Raw genomic sequence first — 27120 nt, 5'->3', positions numbered from 1 at the left:
TCCACCATCTTGTTTTTCACTCTGTTTTAAAGTAAACATTGTCAACAATCTGTAAGAAAGTCTGAAGGAGAGAACTGAAGACAGGCCTTCGTCACAGCTGTTCCACAGTGAGATACGCCATATGGACAAAAGTGTTGGGACACCTGCTTTTGTTGGAGTGACTGTTTCTCGATTCTGGAGCATTGCTAACTCATCCCAAAAGTACATGATTGAGCATAATCATTCCAGAGAACACAGTTCCACTGCGCCACAGGTCAAAGCTTTATACCCCTCTATACCACACTTGAACCACAACTGGTGCCAACAGGTTTATCTCTATTTGCTCCAGAGGCTCCAGATTCTATTGGCAGTGCTTCATTATAAGGACTAGACAAACTGTGCGTGTGCATTTGCACATATGCGCACGTCAACAATGGGTCCAACTTAAGGTAGCTGAATGCATTCTTTAGAAAGGGTATCCACAAACATTTGGACATGTAGTGTATTAGTGTAGGCTGATGGGCTAAACTGACGCTGCAGAAAGGTCACCTGAATTGAACTGAATTAGATTTGTCTGGCAGCAGGTTTAGGTATTTGGTTATAGCGCCACTAGAGGGAGACATAGTGAAATGTTCCACCACAGGTTTCATGTAGATTTAGCTGAATTTGAGCAGAACTACTAGAAGACAGCCTTACAGAAACAGTGTGGAGAGAAGACATTCAGAGCTATATTACAGTTAATATAGGACACCATGAGCACACCACAGAAGACTCAAAACAAGTATAAAACAAGACTCAAAAAATGGAATGGTGAGACAATTTGCTTTTGTTTGTAAGTTTCATTAATACTTTTCAACAAGAAAAAATAGATATATTCATATATTTCTCACAATTGTTTAATTGACCCAATACTCTATACAGATCATGGTAAAGTGTTTAAATGTTTACCAAAAAAAAAAAAAAAAAGAATTTACTAGTTTGAAATTTTCATGGTGCATCTCGAAGGTCATTTATATATTCTTCATCGTTGTTTACTGATACCGTAACCAGGAAAATATGAACCTGAAACAGCCTGACACTGTAAAGTTTGGGTTTGGAGCAGACATTTCATTTCACGTCAAGCTGAGCAGAGACGAGGAGAAAAAAGAAAACCGGAGCAGGATCCTCGTCTTAGACTGAACTGTTTCCCCAAAACTTTTGTAAATTCAGAGCTAAAATAGCAGCTACTACTGAGAACAACCTCCCAACTCAAATTTGAAGATGAATCGATTCATTTGAAGCCCAGTGTTTACACATACGCCAAAATGCTCCTAAATTAGAAAACTGCAAAATCTTCTCTGATTCCAAAACTGTGAACTCAACAAGACAAGACATTGCCAGACCCTGGGCAACTTTAAGAGATGTTAAGCGATTAAAACTTTTCTATGGGGGGTGGTGATTCTAAGAGATACCATCTCCTGTAAACTACACAAAGCACACACCAACACAAGAGAGCTACTATTCCAAACACAAAGTTACAAAATCTAGCAAAGCAAAGTTGTAGGTTGTATAGTTGAACGTGTAGGTAAAATACCCAGACTAAAGAAGACCCCCAAATGAACCATTACCACTCATAAAAACTAAAAACCCACCACATCATTGATATTAGCACTACTCTTTCTTACAGCCATCTAAGACCCTGCTATTAAAGGGTCGCCTCCTCCCCCAATTTCTCCAGCCTGTACTCTCATTGGTCAGCTAATTCCCTCCTGATGAGAGCTGGTGATCAGTTGTTCTCTGAAGAGAGATAGAGGGAGAAAACATGAGGAAAAATGAATGTTTATTACCAAACTCTGTACAAAAGATACGCTGTTTCTTTCACATTCACCAGATAATTAAAACAATCAATTTAGCTGGAGCTTAACTGGAGAGGGAGAGAGTAAACTGAGTGAATGGCCGAGTGTTTACCCTTACTGCCCTGTCTGTAACCATTTAGTGACCGTGGACGGCGTATTTATAGAGGCTGTGGATCCCAGCAGTCCAGAGGGGTGTTCTTGTGCTCAGATACAGTTACAGCTGGGCTCTGGTGTCCTTCGAGGCTACAACATCTGTCCCGTTACACTCACACACAGATTTACACATTAGCTACAGTCATGAAGACACAAGAGTGACTCTGAACATGGCCTCACTGGATGTACAGGGTTTACTGACACAATTGATTGGGCAGCATAACTGTGAGGAGTTAGAAGGCAAAAAGTTGCTGCTTAGACTAAAGAAGACATTCTGTCTAGACTGCAATGGATCAAAACTGGCTCTGGAAAAGTAAATAATGCTTAAATGACACCTGATGCTGTAATCAAATAAAGCTTCTCCTAAGCTTCTGTTCTGTTTAAAAGACGGACACTGCCACTGTATATAATACAGATTCAGCGTTTATGCCATTTTTATAAGTGGCTGCAGTTTACATAGTTCACAGACCTGGCAGAAGAGTTTAACTCTGACCGTGAGTCTCCTGTATAATCGCCCAAAACAAAGCCTTAAATGCCCCCCAGATAGAAAAGAGCAAAGAACACAGTTTAGTGACATCTCAAGGTTTTGTACATATCGTTGCACAAACCTTGAATCTTCAAAATAACACCTTTACAGGAGAAGGCCTGTAAAACAGTCTTAACTTTCAATGAAAGTCAAACATTTTGGAGCATTTCTATTTGCCCATATAACATGACATTCAGACACAATATAAAGAACTGTCCAAAAATAACACAAAGGAGCACTCATAATAAAAAAAGGTCTACCATAAAGAGCTGTAAATATGCACTGTACAGAGCTGTAAAGAGCTGTAAAGACCACATATGCTCTGTAGAGAGCTATAAAGATGTACTGCAAAAGGCTGTAAAGATGCACTGTAGAACTGTAGATTTGTATTGTACAAAGCTGTAGAGGTGTATTGTAAGAAGCTGTAAATATGTACTGTAAGGAGCTGTAGAGGTGTATTGTAAGAAGCTGTAAATATGTACTGTAAGGAGCTGTAGAGGTGTATTGTAAGAAGCTGTAAATATGTACTGTAAGGAGCTGTAGAGGTGCACTGTAAAGAGCTGTAAAGATGCATTGTAAAGAGCAGTAGAGATGCACTGTAAAGAGCTGTAAAGATGTACTGTAAAGAGCAGTAGAGATGTACTGTAAAGAGCTTTACAGTAAAGATGTACTGTAAAGAGCTGTAAAGATGTACTGTAAAGAGCTGTAAAGATGTACTGTGAAGAGTAGTAGAGATGCACTGTAAAGAGCTGTAAAGATGTACTGTAAAAAGGAGTAGAGATGTACCGTAAAGAGCTGTAAAGATGTACCGTAAAGAGGAGTGGAGATGCACTGTAAAGAGCTGTAAAGATGTACCGTAAAGAGTAGTGGAGATGCACTGTAAAGAGCAGTAAAGATGTACTGTAAAGAGTAGTGGAGATGCACTGTAAAGAGCTGTAAAGATGTACTATAAAGAGTAGTGGAGATGCACTGTAAAGAGCTGTAAAGATGTACTGTAAAGAGGAGTAGAGATGTACCGTAAAGAGCTGTAAAGATGCACACAAGAGTTTGTTTTTCATGGAAAGACAGTATACATACCAGGCAGAAATTAGCATGAAGATTATCTGTGCATAATAATTTGCCTTCAGCTAGGGCTGGGCACTATGGTGAAATTTGGTTGGATCATGTTACATCTTTTACACTTTTCTTTTTAAGCATATCGTGCTTAAAGAACACTGATAAACTGCACATGTCATTACAAACAGTGTAATTAGTCTGGTTTATTTGGATGAAGTGCAGCAATTTTGAATGAAATCACTGTGATAAGCATGGGAGAGTTTTTGAATAGTCGTTTTTAAGAATCTGCCACTACTGATGCATTTTGTCTTTGATCACGTGTCCCGCAATGAATAGTATGCATTATATCTTTAAATATTGTGATACAATATTTTTTAACCATATTGCCCACCTCTACCTTCAGCCCATCTGGCGATTACAAAAACAAGATCAGGACAAGACACCAGAATATCTGTCTCGTCTGTGAAACTATGTCACTACGGATTTCAACATTGAAATGATTAGTGTGTAATTATGGTGTTCAGTTCTAATAAAAGCCATAAACAGGAAGCATACAGAGGCTTTAGCATAAGAATAATCACTATTTCATGTTAGGATGGCGGTTGAATCCAGGCCGACAGCAGCTGTGAACAAGTATGCCAGTTCCTTAACTTGATCCTTAATACCAAAGAAAGCAGTCTAAGACTAGTTCATCATAAGGTCAGGAATTTTTTCAGGAACGGTGAGATTGGATATTTGGAACATTCTTAAGTGCCAATTCAGCATGTATAGGGACATACTTCTATTATCTTGCCATCATAAAAAAAAATAATACAAATATTTTGTTTCCCAAAAAATGTCTTTCGAAGTTTTTAGCTGTCAAGGAATACCGCTGTTGCTAAGCACTGCTGAGGAAACTCATTTTAAATGCCCCTCCTCACTCCGGTATTTCCAGGATTGGCTCGGGAATTCGCAAGGAGACGCTACAAAGAAGGTGCTTCTAATAACCATCATAAAACTGCAAGTGAATGTTCTTCCTGATTCATACCTAGGAAGCCTGCGTTGAACAGGATGTTCTCTGAAGGCTCCCTGCAGACGTGGTACCACTGGTGGCAGACTTGGCCGGCAACTAAAAAAGGACAAGGCCTAATCAAGGAGTGTAATGATAAGCCGGAAAAAGCGAAGGGTGAGTGGAGTATGCAGGGGATATTCAGAGGAGCCCAGCCTTCCGGATCTCCAAGCTTAGGTTTCGCTCCCTTGCTTCATGCCTTGGTTACCTATCAGCAAAAACATGGCCATCAACTCAAATGACAGCATGCTAAAACTGGTGGCAATCAAACCCCAGTAACTGGCATGATGCCTTGACACCATATCAGCTTTCTCAGGAGGAAGCCTTGATCTGCAACACCTTTAGGTGAAGAAGCTTGTGGCCCCGCTGCACAAAATCTCACGCCATGAGCCTGCTGAGTCCCACCAGCAGCTGTGCTGAGGTTTGCTCAATGAATAAAAAGTCTCTACAGGTCAAATTTAGTCATTTGGCATGGGTGCATGCTACATTTATTGATATGCATGCGCTGCAAGTAAGTACCCTTGCCATGTCCTGCAGAAGTGGGCTAATGATGGCTTAGCGCCTGTTAATTTGAAAGGAAAGCTGTTTCTCCCAACATCTTACCACCCATCGACTCATGTCACCCAACTGGAGCTTTCATCACTCACAGAATATGACTGTCTGGCCAAGTTGCCCCACACTGATTCTCCAACAGTGCGGCTGGCGCAAGGACAGGATTCTCCGGAAGCTTTCAACAGGAGCTGCCAAGTGCTAGAACTTTACACCTGCCGAATATCATTCATAATTTAATTAGCTCGCATGCAGACAGGTATGTGCCTCCAAGCAAATAGAATCTTTTTAAAAACCCAAAAATGTACAACTTTATGAATGAACCCCCCCCCCCCTCTTACACACACACACACCTTGCCCCTACCCAAACATATAGACTTTCCACAAGCAGAAAGTGAGAATGACACAAGCCTGTGCCTGTGAGCTCATGGACTAAATGGAGAATGAGAGAAGGAAGCTCATTCAAGCTAGATTTAGACGCAAAGAGAGTTCAAAAAATGAAATGTAACCACCACAGATTACCAGCTATGTAATGCATAGTGTCATCCCGAGGCATGCTAGATGAACTCTACGTGTCAGCAGGTTACTGTGCTTGAAATTACACATGCTGAACTGTAGGTAAAGCATTTGAAATGGCACGCTCCACACTCCATGTGAGTTCATCCTCTCTAGGGAGCTGGTATTAGCACATTGTGGGCGTTCCACGCTACTGTTGAGTGTGTGAAGGGTAAAGCAGTATCCTGTTTCTACAGGAGCGTCCCTCGTTCACATGGCTGAAGCTGCTGCAGTCCTTTAAGATGGGACATTGCCCACTGTCAGTGTTTTACACTCCTGGGAATCCCTGGCCTTTCCTCTCTGGCAAGAGACTGTTTCCTGTTGGCCCAGAACAGCTCCACTATTTGCTTTAAACAGCTTGTTTGATTTAACTTTGCCTGCGTTCAAACCACATGCTTAAGAAAATTGGAGAAAGAATTACAAGGCAACTAAAGATTTCAATTTTCCTGTAGGTGGCGATAGTCCAGACACTGCAATATGAACTAAAAGCAATATGAATCTTATGGCATTAAAAATCTTATGGCATTAAACCTCAATGACATTGTGCCAGTATTTCAAAAAAAGCTTTTTTAGAAGAAAGGTTCCTCAAAGCACCTTAAGAGGTTCCTCCACAGCTTCAAACTGAAGAACCTTCAAAAGTTCCTCAGGGATCTTGTATTTAATCTGGAAAAACGAAAACAATAAAGACTCATCACTGAGAACCAGCCATCATGAACCTAATAATGTGCTGAACTGACCATACCAAAAATGATTTGGACATATTTCACAATAAATCAACCGTTTAGTGAATACATTCATATAGAAGGGAACCATGTGATCATCTGATCCATCTACAGCATGTGCTACCAAACAATTTGGACTCTGATCAGTGACAACAGCAAGCTCCCAAATCTGACCCAAATTTCATTTTACACATCCTCATTATGAAGGATAAAAACCATAAACATTGTAGGAATTGTAAAAGAAAAACTGCATAACATAGAAAGAGAAAGAGCCTCCAAGTTGTCTTTTTAATATATAGTAATTCATTTTAATTGTAATTTCTATGCTGTAGTTGTGCAAATGGCACTGCAGCATCTAACTGTTATTACTTGTTGTTTATGGAGCTGACTCCTCGGGCCTAGACTGTCCATCAGTGGCCCACAGCGGGCTTACAAATGATCAGCAGGAATGGCATGCATCCTTACACTGTCACCTAATGCCGGCACCTACAACCAGTATCTAGAGTATCTGGAGTATCTACAGTAGGTTTTTCATGAGGGTTTTTAGAGATTTGTGCCTTCCTATTGTGTAGGCCAGGCACAGTCAAGTCCAGTTCTGCAGACTGATTAACTGCACCCAAGAAAATCTCACTATTTCATAACTAAGATGTTTCTTACCTTCATAGTCTACTGATAACTGAATGTCCTTTGTCACTTTTTTTTTTAAAGCTCAGGTCTCTCTGCACATGAGAAGGCCTTGTTCAACTAGAACGTCAATAATGCCTCTAAGAGTACACAGTGTGAGAGGGAATGTGAGGTGATGGCATCTGTGGTATGCAAGCGAGCAATCTAAATGAATTACTACCAAGTCTTGCTTATAGGCAAAGACGCCTTCTTTTTTAACTGGTCAGGCTTTGCAGCTTGGTCACATTTCTTCCTCGTGCTCATACCTATTAAATCGGACCCTGTAACTGCTGGGAACGGGAGTGTTATTTTGGCCTCCTTGAGATGTTTTCCTCAGAGGGTGCTCGACTGTCACTCAAGCCTGAAGTTTCCACTGCCCTGCTCGTATGAGGCCCTTGTATTTAAGTAATACTCAACACAAGATCGTGAACTCTGCGTAGGCAGATTTGCATCAAGCTCTCTTCTTTTATTATTACCTCCTATATTATCTATTTAATTAATGAATTCACTGGACGGTCAAGAAATATATATATATATATATATATATATATATTGGACTATGCAGTCTTCTTAACTGATCATAAAACCATAAGCTAGGTCCAGGCCTAGCATAAAACTTGCATTTAAAGAGATAATAAGTAGTATTCCATTTTTGGTTAAAGCCATGTCTTACACCTGTAACAGAACTGCTGCTAGTCATTTGGCAGGTCTCATCAATATGAACTGTCAAAAAAAAAACTGAACGGAAACAAGAACATATGCTGATTAAAATTTTTTTAATCCTATATTTTGAATTTTATATTCTTAAAAAAAAAATTTCATTCTAATGGAGGATTTTGTCTGGAATACATGAGTTGCAAAGCACTACTCCAGAAAGATTAGTATTGTCTGAAGCCATAGTATTGAGTTAATAGTAGACCAGAAATACACGGATGCCAAGCTACACTGTTTTTAAAGATTTCAAAGATTTTTGAAGAACTGGACAGTTTAAAATTTAAAACTATGGAGGAACCTCTAAGTGCTTTGATGAACCTTCAAGGAACCTTTTTCTTATAAAACATTGTATAGAACTTTATAGGTTTGCAGAACCTCCTAAATTCCCTCAAGGACATTCAGTCAAAGAAGTTTGAAGATCCTGTCATTTCAGGAAAACTCTTCGGCAGTTGATTAAATTTGAGAAGATAAAAATAAAATAATATAGCACATCCTTTTGTGTCACAGTATGTTTTTGAATGATATGCATCACAGGCAATTTCAGACCTTTGTGCTGAACCTACAGACGGGTTTCCTGCTTACAAACATCGCTGGGTGCGCGCACAGCCAGGGGCACAAGCACTTTGGAAACATAGCCGGTCAGTAGATTGTAACGTTAGTCAACTGCTGTACTCAACATAGATTTCACACTGTTTATAAAATCGTGTTGACTCGGTAATAAAATGCACTTTCAGAATTAGGTCTGTTTGCTTGTTTTTCCATTTTTTTGTTTGTTTCATGTTTAATCTTCTACAGTTTTTGGCTAAGGGATGAAATTCTCTACGGCTGGTTCAGTTTACTGCTCAACAACTTGTTGTCATTGTTGCTCTCGAGTGTGAAGACTGTTGCTTTTCATTACGTTTGTACGTTCTTCAAAATAAAAGGTTCTTCAGATGGTTCTTTGAGCGCTGCCATAGAAGAAACACTTTTGGTTCCTCAGAGAAAAAATGGACTTATTCAGCAAGAAGATTTCAGTAGAAATATCATCCATCATTATAAGAGCAGAGACTTTTTGTTAGGACTTTTCTCAAGAACAAATTTAGGGAAATACTTGGATGATATTGGTCATTACATTTACACAGAAGCCATTTCGCAGATGCTCTCATCCAAAGCAGCCTCACTGTTTACTCCGAAAACACCCTTAGCTGGTTTGTATCGGCTAGGATCCAAACGATACCTCTAAGATTAGATACGGCTAAATACAAAAGACAACATACACTGTACTCTGCCCAAGTACTCTTGGAGAAGACATTCAGACATTGAGGGGAAGTTCGTTCCACCACTTCGGTGCCAGGACAACACTGGGCCCCATTTTTGGTTGGTGTGGCGCAACAGATAACACCACTACCTGGCACTGAGCTACCACACCGTGTGGGAGACTGGGGTTCGATTCCCGGCCTGGGTGACTATGCTGCACTACACCAATAAGAGTCCTTGGGCAAGACTCCTAACACTACATTGGCCCACCTGTGTAATACGAGTCACCCTGTAAGTCGCTCTGGATAAGAGCGTCTGCTAAATGCCATAAATGTAAATGTAAAATTTTGAAATAGAACATTTTAAAGGTCTAAAGAATCTTTTTGATGTAATTCAAAGGTTCTTCACCCTCACATGTCTATGAACCTTTGAATTACATCAAATAAAGATTCTTTAGACCTTTAAAATGTTCTTCACACTCATACATCACATCTCTATCAGCAACATGGTTCCTTATAGAACCAAAAGTGGTTCTTCTATGGCATCACTCAAAAAAAAAACCCCTCTGAAGTTTTGAGAGGAACCCTACAGAAATACTCTCTCCTATATCAATAATGGTAATCCAGGTAGATGCTGTCCCAATTTCTACATGTTATAACAGTAAAAATGGAATGTATTGATATCAGATATCACTCTCCCACAATCCCCAGTTCCCAATTAGTCACAAATAAAATGTTTGCCAGTCCCAGTGAAAGCACTGCAGTGCTGAAGCACCCCCATATGTCTCCTGTAAATGTAAAGAAGGACTAGTATTAACTTGTAGCCAGACGTGCCGCTGGAGGCGGGGTCTGTCGGAATACAGGTGGGAAAACTAAGGCTGGCCGGTCAGACAGGGCGTCAGTGTGCCAATCAAGGCCAGGGTGGGCTCAGCTGTTTAAAGAGCTGCGAAAGCCCAGACAGTCCGGTGCCCGCAGTGTGTGGATGAGCCAGTCCCGAAAGTCAGGCAACTTTACACTACATTTAGACACCGCACAGGTCCACCTGAACGTGGAGGCCACCGCGCACACGCTTCTTCACGACTGGAGTGCGCCCCACACGTCGCCAGCCTGGATATACCCGACCCTAGCAACTGGTGGAGCGGGGGGAAACCCTGGAGGAAAGAACGGCGGCAGCAGCCCCGCGCGGGGGGCAACATGACAGCGGCTACCCGGGAGCTCTCCGCGGCGGAGGAGGGGCAGGGGGAGACCGAGGCCACGAGCGTGACGGTAGTGCCCTCCTCGTGCTCAGAAGCAGAGGGCAGCGAGCGCGTGTCCATCAACGTGTCCGGCATGCGCTTTGAGACGCAGCGCAAGACACTCGCGCGCTTCCCCGCCACGCTGCTGGGCGACGCGCGCAAGCGCACGCGCTTCTTTGACGCGAGCCGCGGAGAGTACTTCTTTGACCGGAACCGCGCAAGTTTCGACGCAATCCTTTACTACTACCAGTCCGGCGGGCGCCTGCGCAGACCCGTCAACGTGCCGGTAGAGATCTTCCTCGAGGAGATCAAGTTTTACGAGATCGAGGAAAACGTGGTGGAGACCTTCATCGACGACGAAGGGCTCACGCGCGAAGAGGAGCGGCCGATGCCCGCGCGCGACTTCCATCGACAGCTCTGGCTGCTCTTCGAGTACCCGGACAGCTCGAGCGCGGCGCGCGTCATCGCCATAGTCTCGGTCATGGTCGTTCTCATCTCCATCGCCGTCTTCTGCCTCGAGACGCTTCCGGAGTTCCGCGCGGAAACCGACGCGTACAGCAACGACCCCCTCGTGCCCAACGCCACCCACCACGACGACCAGGACATCCAGTGGTACACGGACCCGTTCTTCATGCTCGAGACACTGTGCATCGCGTGGTTCACTTTTGAGCTGCTCGCGCGCTTCTTCGCGTGCCCAAGCAAGTCCGCCTTCTACAAGGACATCATGAACACAATCGACCTGGTGGCCATCGCGCCCTACTTCGTGGTGCTCATCCTCGAGATCGCCGAGCAGGGCGCGAGCGCGCAGCAGGCCACGCCATTGGCCGTGTTGCGCGTGGTGCGTCTCGTACGCGTCTTTCGCATCTTCAAACTCTCGCGCCACTCCAAGGGTCTGCAGATCCTGGGGCGCACGCTGCACGCCAGCATGCGCGAGCTGGGCTTGCTCATCTTCTTTCTCCTGCTGGGGGTCGTGCTCTTCTCGAGCGCCGCATTCTTTGCCGAGGCCGACGAGGCCGATTCCGGCTTCACCAGCATCCCCGCGTCTTTCTGGTGGGCTTTGGTGACCATGACCACCGTGGGGTACGGGGACATGAGCCCCGTCACCATTGGGGGCAAGATCGTGGGGTCCATGTGCGCCGTGGCCGGCGTGCTGACCATTGCTCTGCCCGTACCGGTCATCGTTGCCAACTTCAACTACTTCTACCACAGGGAGAACGACGAGGAGGATCACACGGAGTACACCCACGTGACCTGCGGCCAACCGGTAGCACCGCTGGTAGATGAGACCCGTAAAGCTGCCAGTAAAAGCTCGCTCATTAAGTCAGACTGTTCGGATGAGGAGGAGTTGACTTTGTCCACGTACTGCAATTTCCATCTGGAGGAATACACGGGCAAGCTGACGGATGTGTGAGTCCCAAAAACTGGACGAAATCAATTGAGCACAAATGTGAGTATGAGGGTCAGTCGAGCTTCAGTCGGTGCGTAAAAGCGGTGGGACGGGGAAGCCTCCGAAATCAGCCCAGTGAAAGCAGACACTCCCCTACAGATGCAAATATATGAAAAGTTACCATTACAAAAGTAGCGATTTCCCCCTGGAGGAGACTGTTCTTAAACCCCGAATTCATTCATTCTGCTAATATTTCTGCTAATATTTCAGATGAACTGAAAGCCACAGCAGGTCCTCCATAAAGTCTCCCGTTGCTAGGCGACGCACCGCCTACCAGCGCTCCTACAAGTCCCGCCTTCTGCGCACCGATTGGCTACGAGTCCATAGACACAGGCGAAAGACCGAGCCAATCCAAGCTCGGTATGCGGGATGTTATGAACCAATCATATTGCAGCAGGTCGGGGCGACGTTGTAAACAAGCGAATCGACGTTTAAACCGATGTTAAAAGTAAGAAAATCAAGAAACACCAACAAACAAAAAAGACTCAAGTGTCTTTAATTCCTTATTGCAGTGGAAGCTCACAGGAACTGGGATCGCCACTGCTCTCCTCGTTCTGAGATTTATTCTAATTACTTCTTAAATGTAATCCAAAATGTACTGATCCTTTAAGACTGTGCTTCTGTAGCCTGAACTGGGGACATTTGACCTGCTGCTGCCTTTAGCTGACGAGCTTGTACTTGTGCTGTATTGGCAGTTTAATTTAAGTCTGTTCACCGTTTCTTCTGTTACTACTGATTTTATTTATGGCTATTTATTATTATTTAAGTTTGTCCATCAGGTCTGTATTTTTATAGCAGGCACTGCCCGTGTCAACATAATGTCCTTAACTACATCTGTGTTAAGACACAAGAAATGTGTGATGCTCGAGCGCCATCTTGCGGTTAAATATGAGTCATAACTAGAGAAAACTAACCCGCAACACACATCAACCCAAACCACACCCCCAGCCTTAAACCACACCCCCAAAAGTTACTCCCCCAACCAGAGCACCACCCCTAAACAAGCAGCACTTCCAGTCAAAGCTCCTCTCGGGTCCCAGGCTGAGCTTCGAGTTCCACAATCCAGACAAATGTAGTTTTGCTCCCCAATGGATGAAGTTAACATCTGTAGAGTAAACTGTGCTATTTTCCTTTTTCCTTTATTGCAGGACAATGGAGATCAAAAGAAGACAATATGATCACCAGCAGTAATCAATGAATATTGATTTCAAGCTTTTCTTGACTCTTGGGAAAACCTAAGGAACACTATTCCTCTTAGGATAACCTGTACTCAGGACTGTTAATAGCTACGTATGTAAACACTGCACTTGTAAATGAATATACATTGTATTTAAATGTATTTACTGTCATAATGGCAGTCAAGCCAAAAAGATGAAACCTGTGTTATAGATTTCATTACTTTTTTTCCAGGAAGTATTTAAAAAGCCAGTAGTGTCAGAGTTCTTCTGATACACAAATACTGTAAAGATCTTAAAGTCTGTGAAAATGACATGTAATCCATGGTGTGATTAAGGAACTTTATGCCATTGCTACGGCCTGTACACTTCCTGCCTTTGCAGGCCAAATCCAAAGCATGGGGGAAAGCATGCTATTGTTAACATGCTCTCTTCATCTTAAGCTTACAGCTAAAATAGCTTTATTTTCTAATGTGTGAATGAAGTATGTATTGTGTATACCTATTTTTGATAAATAAACATTTTGCCATTTTCATATCCAACTTTTCAGCTGTTCAATCATTGATCTGCTGGGCCCAGACAGGTGAGGGCTGAGACTCGTGCTAAAGGGTTCACATTCACTGGTTCTGATGTCTGTTCAGTCATTATACAGACTGAAGGAATAAACTAGTGAGGTCTAGTGAGTTGGCCTTAAGGTCCTAAGCTGAAATGTGTCCAGTGAAATGAGTTTATTTATTGGGCTGTCAGTATTGGTGACAGTGCACTGCAAGCCTGTACACTTTCAGTTTTACTGAGCTTCAGTTAATGATGCGAACGGTTTTACTTTTTGTAGGAATCTCTGCTTTTACTGCTCCAGAGTAAGCCACAGCGTCCCCTCAAGCCTTTTGATGACACACAAAGCTGTACAAAATTTTTAGTGAAGCCAGTAAAGCTTATGTGTAAAGCTATTTATCTGTGTGTTATTAGTAGGCATTAACAAATCCCTGCAGTGGCCGTAGTTCACAGAAACCAAAAGAACAAGCCCGTGTTCCTCTAACTGTACTCCCTGAACTCCCGTTTCCTGCTGTAATCACCCCCTTCAACTCAGTAAAGGCTTGTTAATCATCAGTTGCATCAGATGTTTCTGGTGTGAACCAAAACTTCAAAACAAGAAATATTTGTTACTAGTTATGTATAAACATGCGGCTGGTTTTATTCTTCTTTTTGCAAACACATTTAATCAGCCATAATATTAAAACCACTGAGATGTAATGTGAATAATATTGATTATCTGGTTGCAATGGTATGTGTTAAATGGGGCAGATAAATTTTAGGCATCAAGTAAGCAATCAGTTTTTGAAGGTGGTGTGTTGAAAGTAGGAAAAATAGGTAATGGGTAAGGATCCGAGCCATTTTGACAAAAGCCACTGATGCCAGTGATGGCTAGATGACTGGGTCAGAGCGTCTCCAAATCATCAGGCAGGTCTTTAGGGTGTTCCTGGCATTCAGTGGTTAGTATCTCCCAAAAGTGCTCCAAGGAAAGACAACTGGTGAACTGGAGAAAGGGTCATTGGCACCCAAGGCTCATTGATAAGATCCATGGAGGCCCCACCTCACAACCTACAGGTCGTAAAGGATCTGCTGGTGCCAGACACTACAGGACACCTTCAGAGGTCTTGTGGAGTTGGTCAGAACTGTTTGGGCACCAAAAGGGGAGACCTACAAAAGATTAGGCAGGTGGTAATTCATCTTTAATCTACTCAATCAGACTCAAGCTGACTTATTTGTAATCAAACTAATTTAAGTATAATCAGGCAGCACCCATCCAAAGAACTGACAATGGCTAATACTCTCCGGACCGAAATGTGAAAAGATTTCATTAATAATGTACACCAGGTAAGATCAATGACACTGTCAATAGTTCTGATAAACGACTAGCGATGTAACGAGGCTTACTGAGTCTACTAACCCATATGGAGGGGAAGTCATTGAGATGCAAAGTGCAGGCTGGAAAAGCCTAGCCATTTCTTATTCATGATATTTAGCAGTTAAAAGCTCACTCCAGCTGCTGCTGACCAAACAGCATCAGATGGTGTTACTCCTTAAAACACATGCTGACTGATCCATTGACACGGCTATGTTTCATGTTGACACACTCAACTGAAAACCTTTATGAAACCTTGAGTTGGTGTGCAAAGTTTACACTAGTAATCTTGACTGGTGGATGTATTACAACTTAAAGAAGTATGGCTCATATCTGCAGATATTATGGGATTTCATATCCATCATTAATATTTTTGTATTTTTATTTCTGTTGGATGTTGAATGATCATCACTCCACCTCCTCCCAACTCATCACAGAAGCATTGGATGGAGCACCACCATTCCAGAGAACACAGTGCCACTGCTTCACAGCTCAATGCTGGGGGGCGTTATACCCCTCCAGTTTACACCTGACACTGGCAATACTTCTTTAAATGGACTAGTCAAGCTGTGTGTGTGCATCCGCACATCTGTGTAAGCAAAGTAGCTGAATGCAATCATTAGAAGTGGTGTCAACAAACATTTGGACGTATAGTGTAGCTTATTATATTTTAAATCCTTTTATAAAAAAGAATTAAGGTTTTATGTGTTAAAACTGTAAAAATTAAGGATTTTACATTCATTTATCATCAAAATCTATTAACCCCTTAATGCAGAAAGCCGTATTACTCAGTAACTGCAAGGACGTCTGTACAAACTGGTGGGGCTATTCTATTGTAATAGGAGTTTGCATTAACACTTTTGGCCCGCTGGTGGACCATAGGCTGTTTAAGGGGGTTAATTAATAAATATGAAGCATTTTACAGTCTGAAAAATGGAAAGTGATTCTGCTAACATAATGTTAAAATCACCAGTGACCCATGATCAGCTGACACGCTCCTTGGTTTTAGGCATTTTGCTGGTCTTAACTGAATATGGATCAAATTGGGTAAAAGATATTTTAAATATTACAATCCTAATCCTCATGTACCTAATGAAGTTCATCATATATTCATGTACTAGTCAGAGGACCATCTTTTAACATTGCTGCATTCCATATTTACAATCAATCAGACACTGCACCATTCCTCCAGCTCACCTGCATCCAAGGCTTTGAATGTGGCCCAAACATCAATGAATTCATTTATATCATAAAAACATTTTGAGCAAAGTTATTCTCTGTAATTACTGGAAAAATATGTTTTAAGATTATAAATTAAATAATAATTTTATAGTTTGAGAAATTAAACTTGAGTACAGAGGGATGCAAAAACATTTTACTAGGCCTGTCACAATAACAATGTTTTTGGACAACATACTGTCCCCAGAAATAACCGATAAGCGATAAAAGATATTATTGACTATTTTATGCTCCTGATATAATGATATTATATCAGTAGCAGTATTGAGAAGATTTAGACATTGCAATTGGAATATGTTTAAAATCCAACTGATTAAATATCCTAAATAAATAAAACATAAATAAAAATAAAACCACCATTTTTAATTAATGGGCTCTTCTCGCTAGGTAAACACAATGGGCCATATTGAGATCAGCAAAAATTACTGAGGTCATTTCCGTATATTGTACAATAAATCGATAATGTAATTATCATGACAGGCCTATATTCCACTGTCCATGGTGCTACTTACCTGCTGGACACAATGCTGTATTTAACTCTGTGCAAACAGACAATAAATACAGACAACAAACCATACAAAGCATGCCTGTCTAAACATTCATCCGTAACTATAAATACATGTACATTAGCATATAGGACACTATAGACTAAAGTGTGCACTGGGTCTCCAGGACAGCAGTGACTCTTTGCCCCTGAGGGACATAGCCACGAGCACTGTCAACACTGCAGACAGTGTGTACAGATTATAGCGTCTGTGCATACAAAGCAAGTGACGCATAATGTAAACATGATAAAATCACAAGAAAAAAGCATTTTTTTTATATGCTGCATTGTTTACTAGCTTGGTTATGAATACGGCATGTGCACTGTCTGGACAAACCCATTTTAACATCTTTTTAGGGCAGTTGCTATAGCTGAATCAGATTCTGCACCATTGCTTGCATCTGGACACTAATGTAAGTCTATATTAGGGAAGAGTGGAGAACAATGCAGCAGTATTCCCCCTGTCCATGGTGCTGCTTTTCTGCTTTTCATGTTTGTAACATTTCAGAGCACTGCATGTTTTCCTGTATGTGTTCCTATGACTTATCATAGCAAAGCATATTGATCAGACAACCTCTCTAAATATCATATCAGTACAGACGCTATAGGCTGAGCCTGAGAACATTTACTGTACCCACAGAAGTCCACAGTGAATCAGACTCTGCACCAGTGCTTGCACCCAAATGCTCTTGCTTTTTTTGTGGTGTGGTTAGCACTCGTGGCCACGTGTGTTAGCAGAGCCAGTCTGCATTGCGTCGGACCCCCTCCCCCACTCACTCTCTCTCTCTCTCTCTCTCTCTCTCGCGCGCGCGCTATCTCTCTGTCTCTCTCCCTCCCTCCTTTTTCCCTGTCGCATGCAAGTCAGTGCAACAACATGCTGGGTATTATTAAGGAATTATTCTCTATCCCGTTATCGATCTCTCCCCCTCTTTAAGCACCTTCCACCTCCATTCCCCCCATCAGCGTGTCCACATAAAGCAGACCTCCCATCATCTCTGTCTACTCGTGAGAGGGAAATTTTTTTGCTGATGCAGTCATGTCTGGAAATGGCAGGGCTTCGCGTTTTGCCCCTTAATGCATCTCTCATCTCTCTCTCTCTCTCTCTCTCTCTCTCTCTCTCTCTCTCGTTCTTTCTCCCTCCCTCTCTCTCTCTCTCTCTCTCTCCCTCTCTCTCTCTCTCCCTCTCTCCACCCTCCACCCCCTGAGCTGCAGCAGTGGGGTTTTTCTCCTGTCCACCAGCGCAGGAGGAGGAGGCTGAGGCTTCACCTGCTTTTTTTATTTTTAATTTTGGTAGTTTTTTTCATTTGCTTTCTTTGCACTGACATCTCTCTGTGAAAGATCTCGCTGTTTTACGTTGTCATTCAACGCAACATGACGGAAGATGCTCAGCTGTTACACAGTCCAGGATACAACGCCTGCAGCCCATGAACACACGTGAAGTGAAGTGCTTGTTAACAGCCCGTCCAGCGTCTCTGCAGAGCTGCATGAGGTAAGCACCAGATCTCCTTGGCTCGTGTTAACGTGCTGTGCATAAATACGTCTTTGCTCAGTTTTGCTTCTCTTCTTATTTAACAACGCTTCTTCATTTCTGAGTTCGTGAGCCTTAAGCAGTGATACTAGACTAAGACTAGCATGCATGCATGTGGGAAGACCTGTCAGACCATTGGCACTAAAACAGACATTAAAAAGTGAGGTAGTTTCATTGCCTTTTGCCATTTAAGCCATTATAGTGCCCTAGAGGATGTGTGGAAAAGCAAAGAAATGATAACTAAAGGGATAGATAGAATGATAAATAAATAAATAAGTGGAGTGAAATTGCTGAGCTGGCAAATATCCCCGCTGTTCGATCCATTTTTTTTTCTCTCTGACTGGGTGACAGAGGCAGCAGTAGTGGATGCAGTGGAAAGGAGCGATGGTGGAGCTGCAGTGGGGCCGCACTGACTGAAAGTGAGCTAGCCCCCTCGCTGGGGTCCAAACCGGCTGTGTGGGCAGGACAGGGGCACTGAGCAGAGGAGGAATTGACAAAGAAATGTGGATGTTCATTCCATCATACTAAGCACAGTCCCGCAGCTCCTGCAGTGGTTCTACCTGGACTTGCAGGATGACCGTAGTGGCCGGAGAGAACATGGATGAGACGTCAGCTGTGCCGGGGCATCCGCTGGACACATATCCCCCCGACCACGATGACCACGAATGCTGTGAGAGGGTGGTCATCAACATTGCTGGCTTGCGCTTCGAAACAGAGCTCAAAACTCTCGCTCAGTTTCCAGAGACACTGTTAGGAAACCCCAAGAAGAGAATGCGCTACTTCGATCCCCTGAGAAATGAGTATTTTTTTGACCGAAACCGTCCCAGTTTTGATGCCATCCTCTACTACTACCAGTCAGGGGGTCGCTTGAGGAGGCCTGCGAATGTCCCATTGGATATGTTCTCAGAAGAAATTAAGTTCTATGAACTTGGATTCGAGGCAATGGAGAAGTTCCGTGAGGACGAGGGCTACATCCGAGAAAAAGAACGGCCACTGCCCGAGCGGGAGTTCCAACGTCAAATCTGGCTTCTGTTTGAACATCCCGAGAGCTCAGGGCCGGCCCGAGGAATTGCTATAGTCTCTGTTATGGTCATTTTAATTTCCATTGTCATTTTCTGTTTAGAGACTTTGCCCGAACTGAAAGAGGATCCAAATGGACACGTACAGATAATAGGGAACAACACCTTCTACTACAAACCAAACATCCTCACTGACCCCTTCTTCATTGTAGAGACCCTCTGCATAATCTGGTTCTCATTTGAACTTATAGTACGGTTCCTCGCATGTCCGAGCAAGGCAGCCTTCTTCAAGGACATGATGAACACCATAGATATAGTAGCTATTATCCCCTATTTCATTACTCTTGGCACAGAGCTGGCAGAAGATCCAGAAAATAAGGAAGGCAAGGGAGAGCAAGCAACATCACTGGCCATTCTCAGGGTGATTCGTCTGGTCAGGGTGTTTAGAATCTTCAAGCTGTCCAGGCACTCCAAAGGCCTGCAGATTTTAGGGCAAACCCTAAAGGCCAGTATGCGTGAGCTCGGATTGCTCATCTTCTTCCTGTTCATTGGTGTCATCTTATTTTCAAGTGCCGTGTTCTTTGCGGAAGCCGAGGAGACCGAGTCACACTTCAGCAGCATCCCTGATGCATTCTGGTGGGCTGTTGTATCAATGACCACAGTAGGCTACGGAGACATGGTCCCAGTGACTATAGGTGGCAAAATTGTAGGTTCCTTGTGCGCAATCGCTGGCGTGCTGACCATTGCCCTGCCGGTGCCCGTCATTGTATCCAACTTCAACTACTTCTACCATAGGGAGACAGAGGGTGAGGAGGAGGCTAAACTTTTGAATGTAAGCAACCCCAACATCGCGTCTGAGACCGATTCAAGCCGCCGCAGCTCCTCAGTCGCCAGCAAGTCTGAATACATGGAAATCGACGGAGACATAAACAACAGCATAGACAACTTCAGAGAGGCCAACCTCCGAACTGGCAACTGCACTATAGCCAATCAGAACTGTGTTAACAAAAGTAAACTGCTGACCGATGTTTAGAGTTTAAAGAGGTCGAAGGTTGACTGCTTCAGTATTTGAATGCTTCATATAATTTCCTAGTGCACTCCCGCATTGCGACTATTATAGACGAAAGGAGAACAGATGTAAAGGTACGACATGCAGTTCGAGTATATAGAGACTGATGCATAGCGTAATTCATTTTCGACAAGGGCCCTGCATATTGGCCATGCCTAGAAAAAAACAGCCCTCCACAGCACGTCCCCAAACATGCGTACTTAACCGACAATTTCTCTAGAGGCCCTGGTGAGGACTCTGGATGGCTGTACCCAGCTGCCGGTGGTGTGACTGCTGAAACATTATGCATGGATCACATAATACATGTCAGCAAGTTGCACAGTGCATCCAAGCCAAAAATGCATAAAAATACTCAGTTCCTCAAGGACGAGCCGAGCCATCTGCGGCGCTTGGCTTGTATGTGGTCTTCCCCACAGTACTCCAGACCTACTGACCAGCAAAGCACCTTATATGAACAAGACTAATCTCCTGCGGGGATGCTATGAGGAACGAAGTCATCTCCTCATGAACATCCGCAATGCTGCTATTCTCCAGCATATGCTGTAATTTAGATATCACCAAGTGATTCAATGCTATGCCCTTTCGATGCAAGACAGCACAATGACAGGGGAAGAAAATAGCTTATTAATAAGCATGTTTAGATTATCCTCATTTTGATATCAGCATGTGTGAGACATTACCTCATTCTATGGATCTATTTTTTTCTTTATTTCTCTGGTTTTTTGTTTTTCCTGCCCTAGCCATTTATTCCCTAGCGTCCGTCTCCATGGAAAGTGCACTGGTTTGATATGATTTGAAATGCTTCTCATTTAGGTGTATCTAAAGACTGAATGTTTAACCTTAAGGGAAACAGAATCTTAATGAGATCATAGCATGTTAAAATAATCTGCATTATGGCCTATTCAAACTAAGGTACTGTGTATCCTAGTATATTTAATGCATGACATCAGTATATAGCTTATTGCAATTTAGACACCTCTCCACGGTGTCGCTGTTACTATCAGGGAACCTAGGGACTTCGAATCCTGAAATTTTCTGAAATGTGACAAAAAAAAAAAAAATCATATGCAAGCCCCAACACAGGGATGTAAACTTTCTAATCTAAAACGTAGTTTAAGAAGCAGAGAAAAAATACTATAAAATTGCATATACTCATACTAAGCACCTGTTAAAAATATAACTTAAATAGTGCTATGCATGGGCCTTTTCTCTGAAAGAAAACTGAGCAAATTACAATTCATGCTTCCATTTTTTGCAAACATATTTGGAACATCATTGATTTCCTTCAGTAGGATGCAAAAGAATTCACGGCAGAATTACTTTTATTTGTTGCTAGTGCCTTTTGACCCTCTCAACAACAGTAAAGGTGAAAGTGCCTCGGTAAGACAGATTTTGTGGGATTGCCATAGGACGTGTGTTGAGGATGACAACTAAAGTGAGTGTATGTAGAGTTAAAAAAAAAAAAAAGAAGAAAAAAAGTCCAAAAAAAGAAACTAATATGGCACAACTCAATGTTTTGTGTAGTCATGCACTAAAGCCCTGACAGGATATTAGGATTGGGCCACATTCGAATAGGGAGGAGGGGAGATCTCATAGAGCTTCAAATCTGCCTTGCATTGTAGTTTTCACTTGTGTTGTGCCATAATGAGTCTACCTCAGTGAGGTCATCACCGTAGGGCTCACCGTTGAGCGGAACAGCTCCATGGTGTAGAGCTCCAGTACATGTGGGAAAACTAAGGCCAGTGCGTAATACTCCAATAACAAAAATTCATTTTTTCAGCGTTCCCCAACAACTAGCCTTCATGGAAGCACTTAAAGCAAATGCAAGAATGAATCCCTCTGATTTTCGGACCCTCAGACCTACGTCCCTCCAAGCTACGCACAATCAAGACTCATGCTTTGTCTTGGCATTTTTGGTTTCATCTTTACTGTAGATTTCATTTTTTTGTGACATATATAAAAGCAGGAAAGATCTGCACCCTGATTTGCAAAGCCTAGCTTGTATTGAGCAGTGTGTAAAAACGACAGGGTTACAAATTAGAATAGGTTTACATACAGTCTTCCATGTGCTTTTTCAATAAGACAGCCTTGGACTGTCCAACTTCTAACTAACGTCTAATCTTCGGGTTAGATCCTTTCAACTGAAGTGGGACGGTGAGAGCATGCAGAAACTGATAACCTCTAAGTTAGGCTTTCTGACGTTAATTAAGAATATGACTTAGAAATGATGCGTAATTACCAACATGGGATACGGTTGAGAATGTAATTAGCCCTCGACTGCTATAAAACATCCAGCCTTCTGGATGCCCTTCTGCAATTTCTATATTCACTGGATGAGGAGATGAAAAAAAGGAGAAAAGAAGTTTCAGGGAAAGTGAACATAGTTCAGTTCTGTTTTCGTGAAAAGAGTTTTCATGAACTGTTACTTTTATAAAGCAATTGTCAAATTACAATAACAAAGTAATCTTATATACAGAAAAAAACAATAAAAAAGTATACTCCAGTTAGGCCACTTAAAAAAAAAAAAAAAGAGTTGATGAATGTGCTTAAATGTTATACAGTAGGACAGCATTAGAACAAAGCTACAAATCTAAGCTCATTTAATGTTTTGTTTCTAAATGTACAACATGTTAGAGAGAACCTGCTAACAGTGGTACATTAACAGCAATTGAGCCATATGGTGCTATGCATATACTTAACACCAACGTAAACTATGACAGCAATAGAAGTTAGGGATCCAGATGACAGGAGCTGAATTTATTAGCAGCTGTCCTCTATTTACACTGGGTCCCCTAGAAACACAACATTTACCAAGGGCTGTGGTGTTTTAGTTGTTGAAAGGCTAAAAGTAGGATTTTTTCTAAATGGCAATGACACACGAACAACAAGTATAAAGCTAAAGATTTTTGTATCTGTCTGGGATCAGGTACATGAAGTGAAATGAATGCCTGCTTCCCCACTTTTTGTTTGTCAGAATATGTGCTGTTGCTATGATTCTTATGAATATTAATATTGACGTTGGATAGGGTTGGTGAAAAAAAAATGGAATAGAAACATCTGTTTGAAGTGATTCTACTTAGTGAGCAATAGGCACTACTCAATAACCACTTGGCTTAGTTCAATCTTATTTTTTGAGGGAGATCAAAAAGAAAAAGGATGCACACTGCTTTTCAGATGACCAAACGGGGCGGAAAAAGTTGTCATGTAATTATTGGTACTGTAATAGCTATAAAGCCAATGTAAAGGGCCTGGTCATCAAGGGCGTGGCCCTAAAGAGGATGCGGCAGACTTGATGGGTTTCTTCACCTGCGTGGCCTCATATTGCTATTAATGTTTTGCTTTCTGTGGCACAATAGATATCTATGGTTTGGAGAAACCATACTCTTGTTAAAAATTACAGCAGACTCGATCATGAGTCCAAATGACAAGCCATGAGAAATACAGAGGACGATTATAGCTAGTATTATCAATTATCACCAAATAGAAATTTAAAACGGCATTAGCATCGACAACGTACTGTCTGTTACCATTTACTACATTGTTCAACATCATACAGGTGTACTAAACTAAAATCCCATTGTGAAATTATACTGTAAAGATACATATCTCAACAGCGAGTGATCGCAAAAAAATCTGCATGGTCTATGACTGCATGAGCTTAGCCTTTCAAAACTGAGGATCGACTATATTCTGGTTGCATCATTTTTAAATCCCTTGCTCTCGTGTGCACCCGAGGCTGTCTCACTCATTTCCTCTCCACCGTCTCTTCTCTTCTCCCTTTGTTCTGGGGACTTCTTTTCAGTTTGCATTTATTTCTGTGAATCTCCACAGATGACATCCATGTTCATTTCTGTCTCTTCTCAACTGGTCCAACAGCGTGTAAAAACCTTCTAAGGATGAAATGGTATCTGTGAGATTGATCTGAATTACTGGAAGCTCCAGTAGGAATGCTCAAAATACGTACAAAAGTCAAGGTTGTGAGCATATCAGATACATGTTCATGTTAGACTTGACGATGATAGACTTCCATGTTTGTTCCATATGAAACACATTTTACTGTACTTTTGGTTTGTTGTCGTTTTCTATATTTTGTTACAAGAATTACACAACATTTTGATTTGTCAGATACTGACAATGGCATGTTCTGTGATCTATGCAAGGGTATTTTTGTTTCTTATTGTATGTCATATATGATTTGATCACACATTTAAATCAATAAATTTGTAAGGATCAGTTCTCTGGTTTGCATTAATAACTAAATGCAATCAATTGTTTGTGATGACGTAAGACAGTACTGTAGAACGATCGAACTGTGTGAGAATACAGCAGAATAGAGCAGTGCAAGAACAGAAGTGTGTATATATGTTCATATACAGAGGCATGCAAAAGTTTGCACCCCGGGCACCCCGGTCAACTTTTCCATTACTGTGAATAGCTAAGCGCAAGTAAGAGATGACCTGCTTTCCAAAAGACATAGCGCTAAATATGAGATATTTCCTTAATACTCTTAACAAGATTACATTATTATTATTTTTTTACAGTTTCTAAACAACAACTTCTTGTAAAAAGGCTTCTACTTCTGTTAGATCCTTTTGGATCATGTTCAGGTCGAGGGGGAATGAGAGGGCCAAAGCAAAACCTTCAGCCTGCACCTCTTGTGGTAATCTATTGTGGATTTTGAGGTGTGTTCAGGATCATTATCCTGCTGTAGAAGCCATCCTCTGTTCATCTTCAGCTTTCTGAAATGCTGCACCCTTTTTTCTCAGAACATACTAAACAGAAAAGTCCTGTTTTAACTTCACCAATCTACAGGACTTCCATATTTTATTTTCAACATACATCCATTTGGTTTAGAGCTTTTTGAATTATGTTATATTACATTTTCCTCTGATGATTTTGCCATGAATTTCATATTTGAGCAAGTGCCACTGCACAGTAAAACAGTGCACCACCACTCCAGAGTCTGCTAAATTGTTCTGAAGGTGTTCTGCAGTCAAACAGGGGTTTTGATTGGCCTTTTAGGAATACTACGAGCAGTTCCCTTTCCTGGGGTACACCACCTCAGTGGATTTATTGTTTTTCACAAACAAACACTCCATTCTTGCTCGAAATGTTAAAGAATTTTTCATATTTAAAAAGTCATTTTCACCTTTTATATTTTTACCATTTAGAGATCAGCACAGTCACTGAAATGCTGGCTGGGGTGCCCAAACTTTTGACATGAGAGCAGCAGTTGTTATTGAACTGGATGGCATAAGGTAGTGGTCATCTCAGCGATAATTACTGAGAGTAGCAGCAGTATGATCAGTCCACAGTATAATGAAGCCCAGCACAGCACTTGCAACACACTGGTAGAATGTCCACAGGAGTTTTGCGCCCACACTGAAGGACCTCAGCCTCCTCAAAAAAGTACAGACGGCTCTGGTCTTTTTTTGTATGCTGCATGGGTGTTGGAACACCAGTCCAGCTTGCCGTCCAAGTGAACACCCAGGTACTAGTAAGTCCATGAAAGATCCATGTCCACATCCACTGACTGATGACAGGGTGGCATGGACTTAGCTTTACTGACATTAAGCTGCTGCTGGCTCTATTTACACAAAGTCCCTTCACAGCTGCCTGTACCTGAAGTCTGAGGTGTATAGGTTGAACAGATAAGCAGCTAGTACAGCTCATTGAGTAGGAGGGGTGGGGGGTGGGGGGACTTCAAGTAAGTTAAATGATGGACCTTACTGTGTGAATGTGTTCCATGAAGGAGCATGACATGTAAACTCTATAAAACAGTAATGTGGTGGAGAAATGTAAAATTTGTATTAAGACGTATTCAAATCGGCAAAAGAAAAACACACACTTGAACATGCATATGCTACCCTTGCATGTTCTGACATGCTTTTAGGGTAATGTCATGTGTTCCTATGTCAGGATGTGTGTAGGGGGAAGGAGGAGCGTGTGATCCTCACTGTTCAGTGTTTTCTCAATCTGTTCATCCTCTGCACTGCCATCCACAACTGCAGCTCTGCTCCCCTCCGCAGCTCGGGGCTGGGCTGGGCTGAGCTGGAACCGGGCCGAGTACATCTCCTAAGGCAGAAAGAGAGAACGAGAGGGTGAAAGGAAGCGTGAGAAAGAGAGAGGATGAGCAGGAGCAGGAGAGAGAGAGCGAGCGAGATGTCAGTAAACAGACAGAGAAATATGTCCGTCTCCTGTCGTGTGCTGACATATCAAGCAGCTGTGTGGGTCATCATGAGCTGAGGGTGAGCAATCGTCCTGCTGAGAATGAATGCCGGTGACACACACCCCTGAATCCCATGGGCCAGTGGTACAGGCTGCACCTTTCCAGTTGGCTACAGGAGCACATTATAAAATTGGTGTGTGCTCTGAATGGCTTTGTGGACACAAGCACTTTGTGATGTCACAAGCATGAACACTTGCATACAGTATATATAAGTCTACAGCATTTACCGTAATCCAGGTTCCTCATGAATTTGTTTCCAACATTCTCTCTATATTCAGCCTAACGAAGCGGCCAGTGAAAACAGCACATCTGCAGACTTAAAAGCACATTAACAATATAGCCTCTTTAATTCTGTAATTCTAAAGGATACAGGAAAATTATATATATATTTCTGTGTTTGACACATAAAACAATACAAACATTATGAGTGGACATAATATAAAATGTATAATACAGGCCTGTCACAACAGTCTGTCATTCAGAAAGTAGTCCATTCAATATCCGTAAACTGTACAGAAACGCAGAACACAGACCTTGTCTCCTTACTTACAGTTGATCTCCAAGTTCATCAGTTTTTTTCAAGCGCTCAGTGCCAGATCCCCAGCTGGGTCTTAATGGAATTGGGAGCCCTACCTCGCAATTAACAGCAGCTACAGTTCCAGTAATCCTCCTGCAGCCTGCTGTGTTGATTGAGGTC

General features: G+C 42.3%; 2 protein-coding genes across 2 annotated transcripts; both read left to right on the top strand.

The window, feature by feature from the left end:
• The first annotated feature begins 10229 nt into the window (after nt 1–10229).
• LOC140540839 (shaker-related potassium channel tsha2-like) lies at nt 10230–12899 on the top strand. The gene is made up of 2 exons (XM_072663269.1): nt 10230–11717; nt 12866–12899. The coding sequence occupies exon 1, from the start codon at nt 10230–10232 to the stop codon at nt 11679–11681; it is 1452 nt and encodes a 483-aa protein (XP_072519370.1). The 3' UTR covers nt 11682–11717; nt 12866–12899.
• A 4900-nt stretch (nt 12900–17799) lies between these two features.
• kcna1a (potassium voltage-gated channel, shaker-related subfamily, member 1a) lies at nt 17800–24427 on the top strand. Its single transcript, XM_072663662.1, has 2 exons — nt 17800–18067; nt 18458–24427. The coding sequence occupies exon 2, from the start codon at nt 18680–18682 to the stop codon at nt 20156–20158; it is 1479 nt and encodes a 492-aa protein (XP_072519763.1). The 5' UTR covers nt 17800–18067; nt 18458–18679; the 3' UTR covers nt 20159–24427.
• The last annotated feature ends 2693 nt before the right edge of the window (nt 24428–27120 follow it).

The sequence above is a fragment of the Salminus brasiliensis genome, chromosome 19, assembly GCF_030463535.1.
Source record: "Salminus brasiliensis chromosome 19, fSalBra1.hap2, whole genome shotgun sequence".
NCBI lineage: Eukaryota > Metazoa > Chordata > Actinopteri > Characiformes > Bryconidae > Salminus > Salminus brasiliensis.
This window is presented reverse-complemented; position numbering and strand designations above follow the sequence as displayed.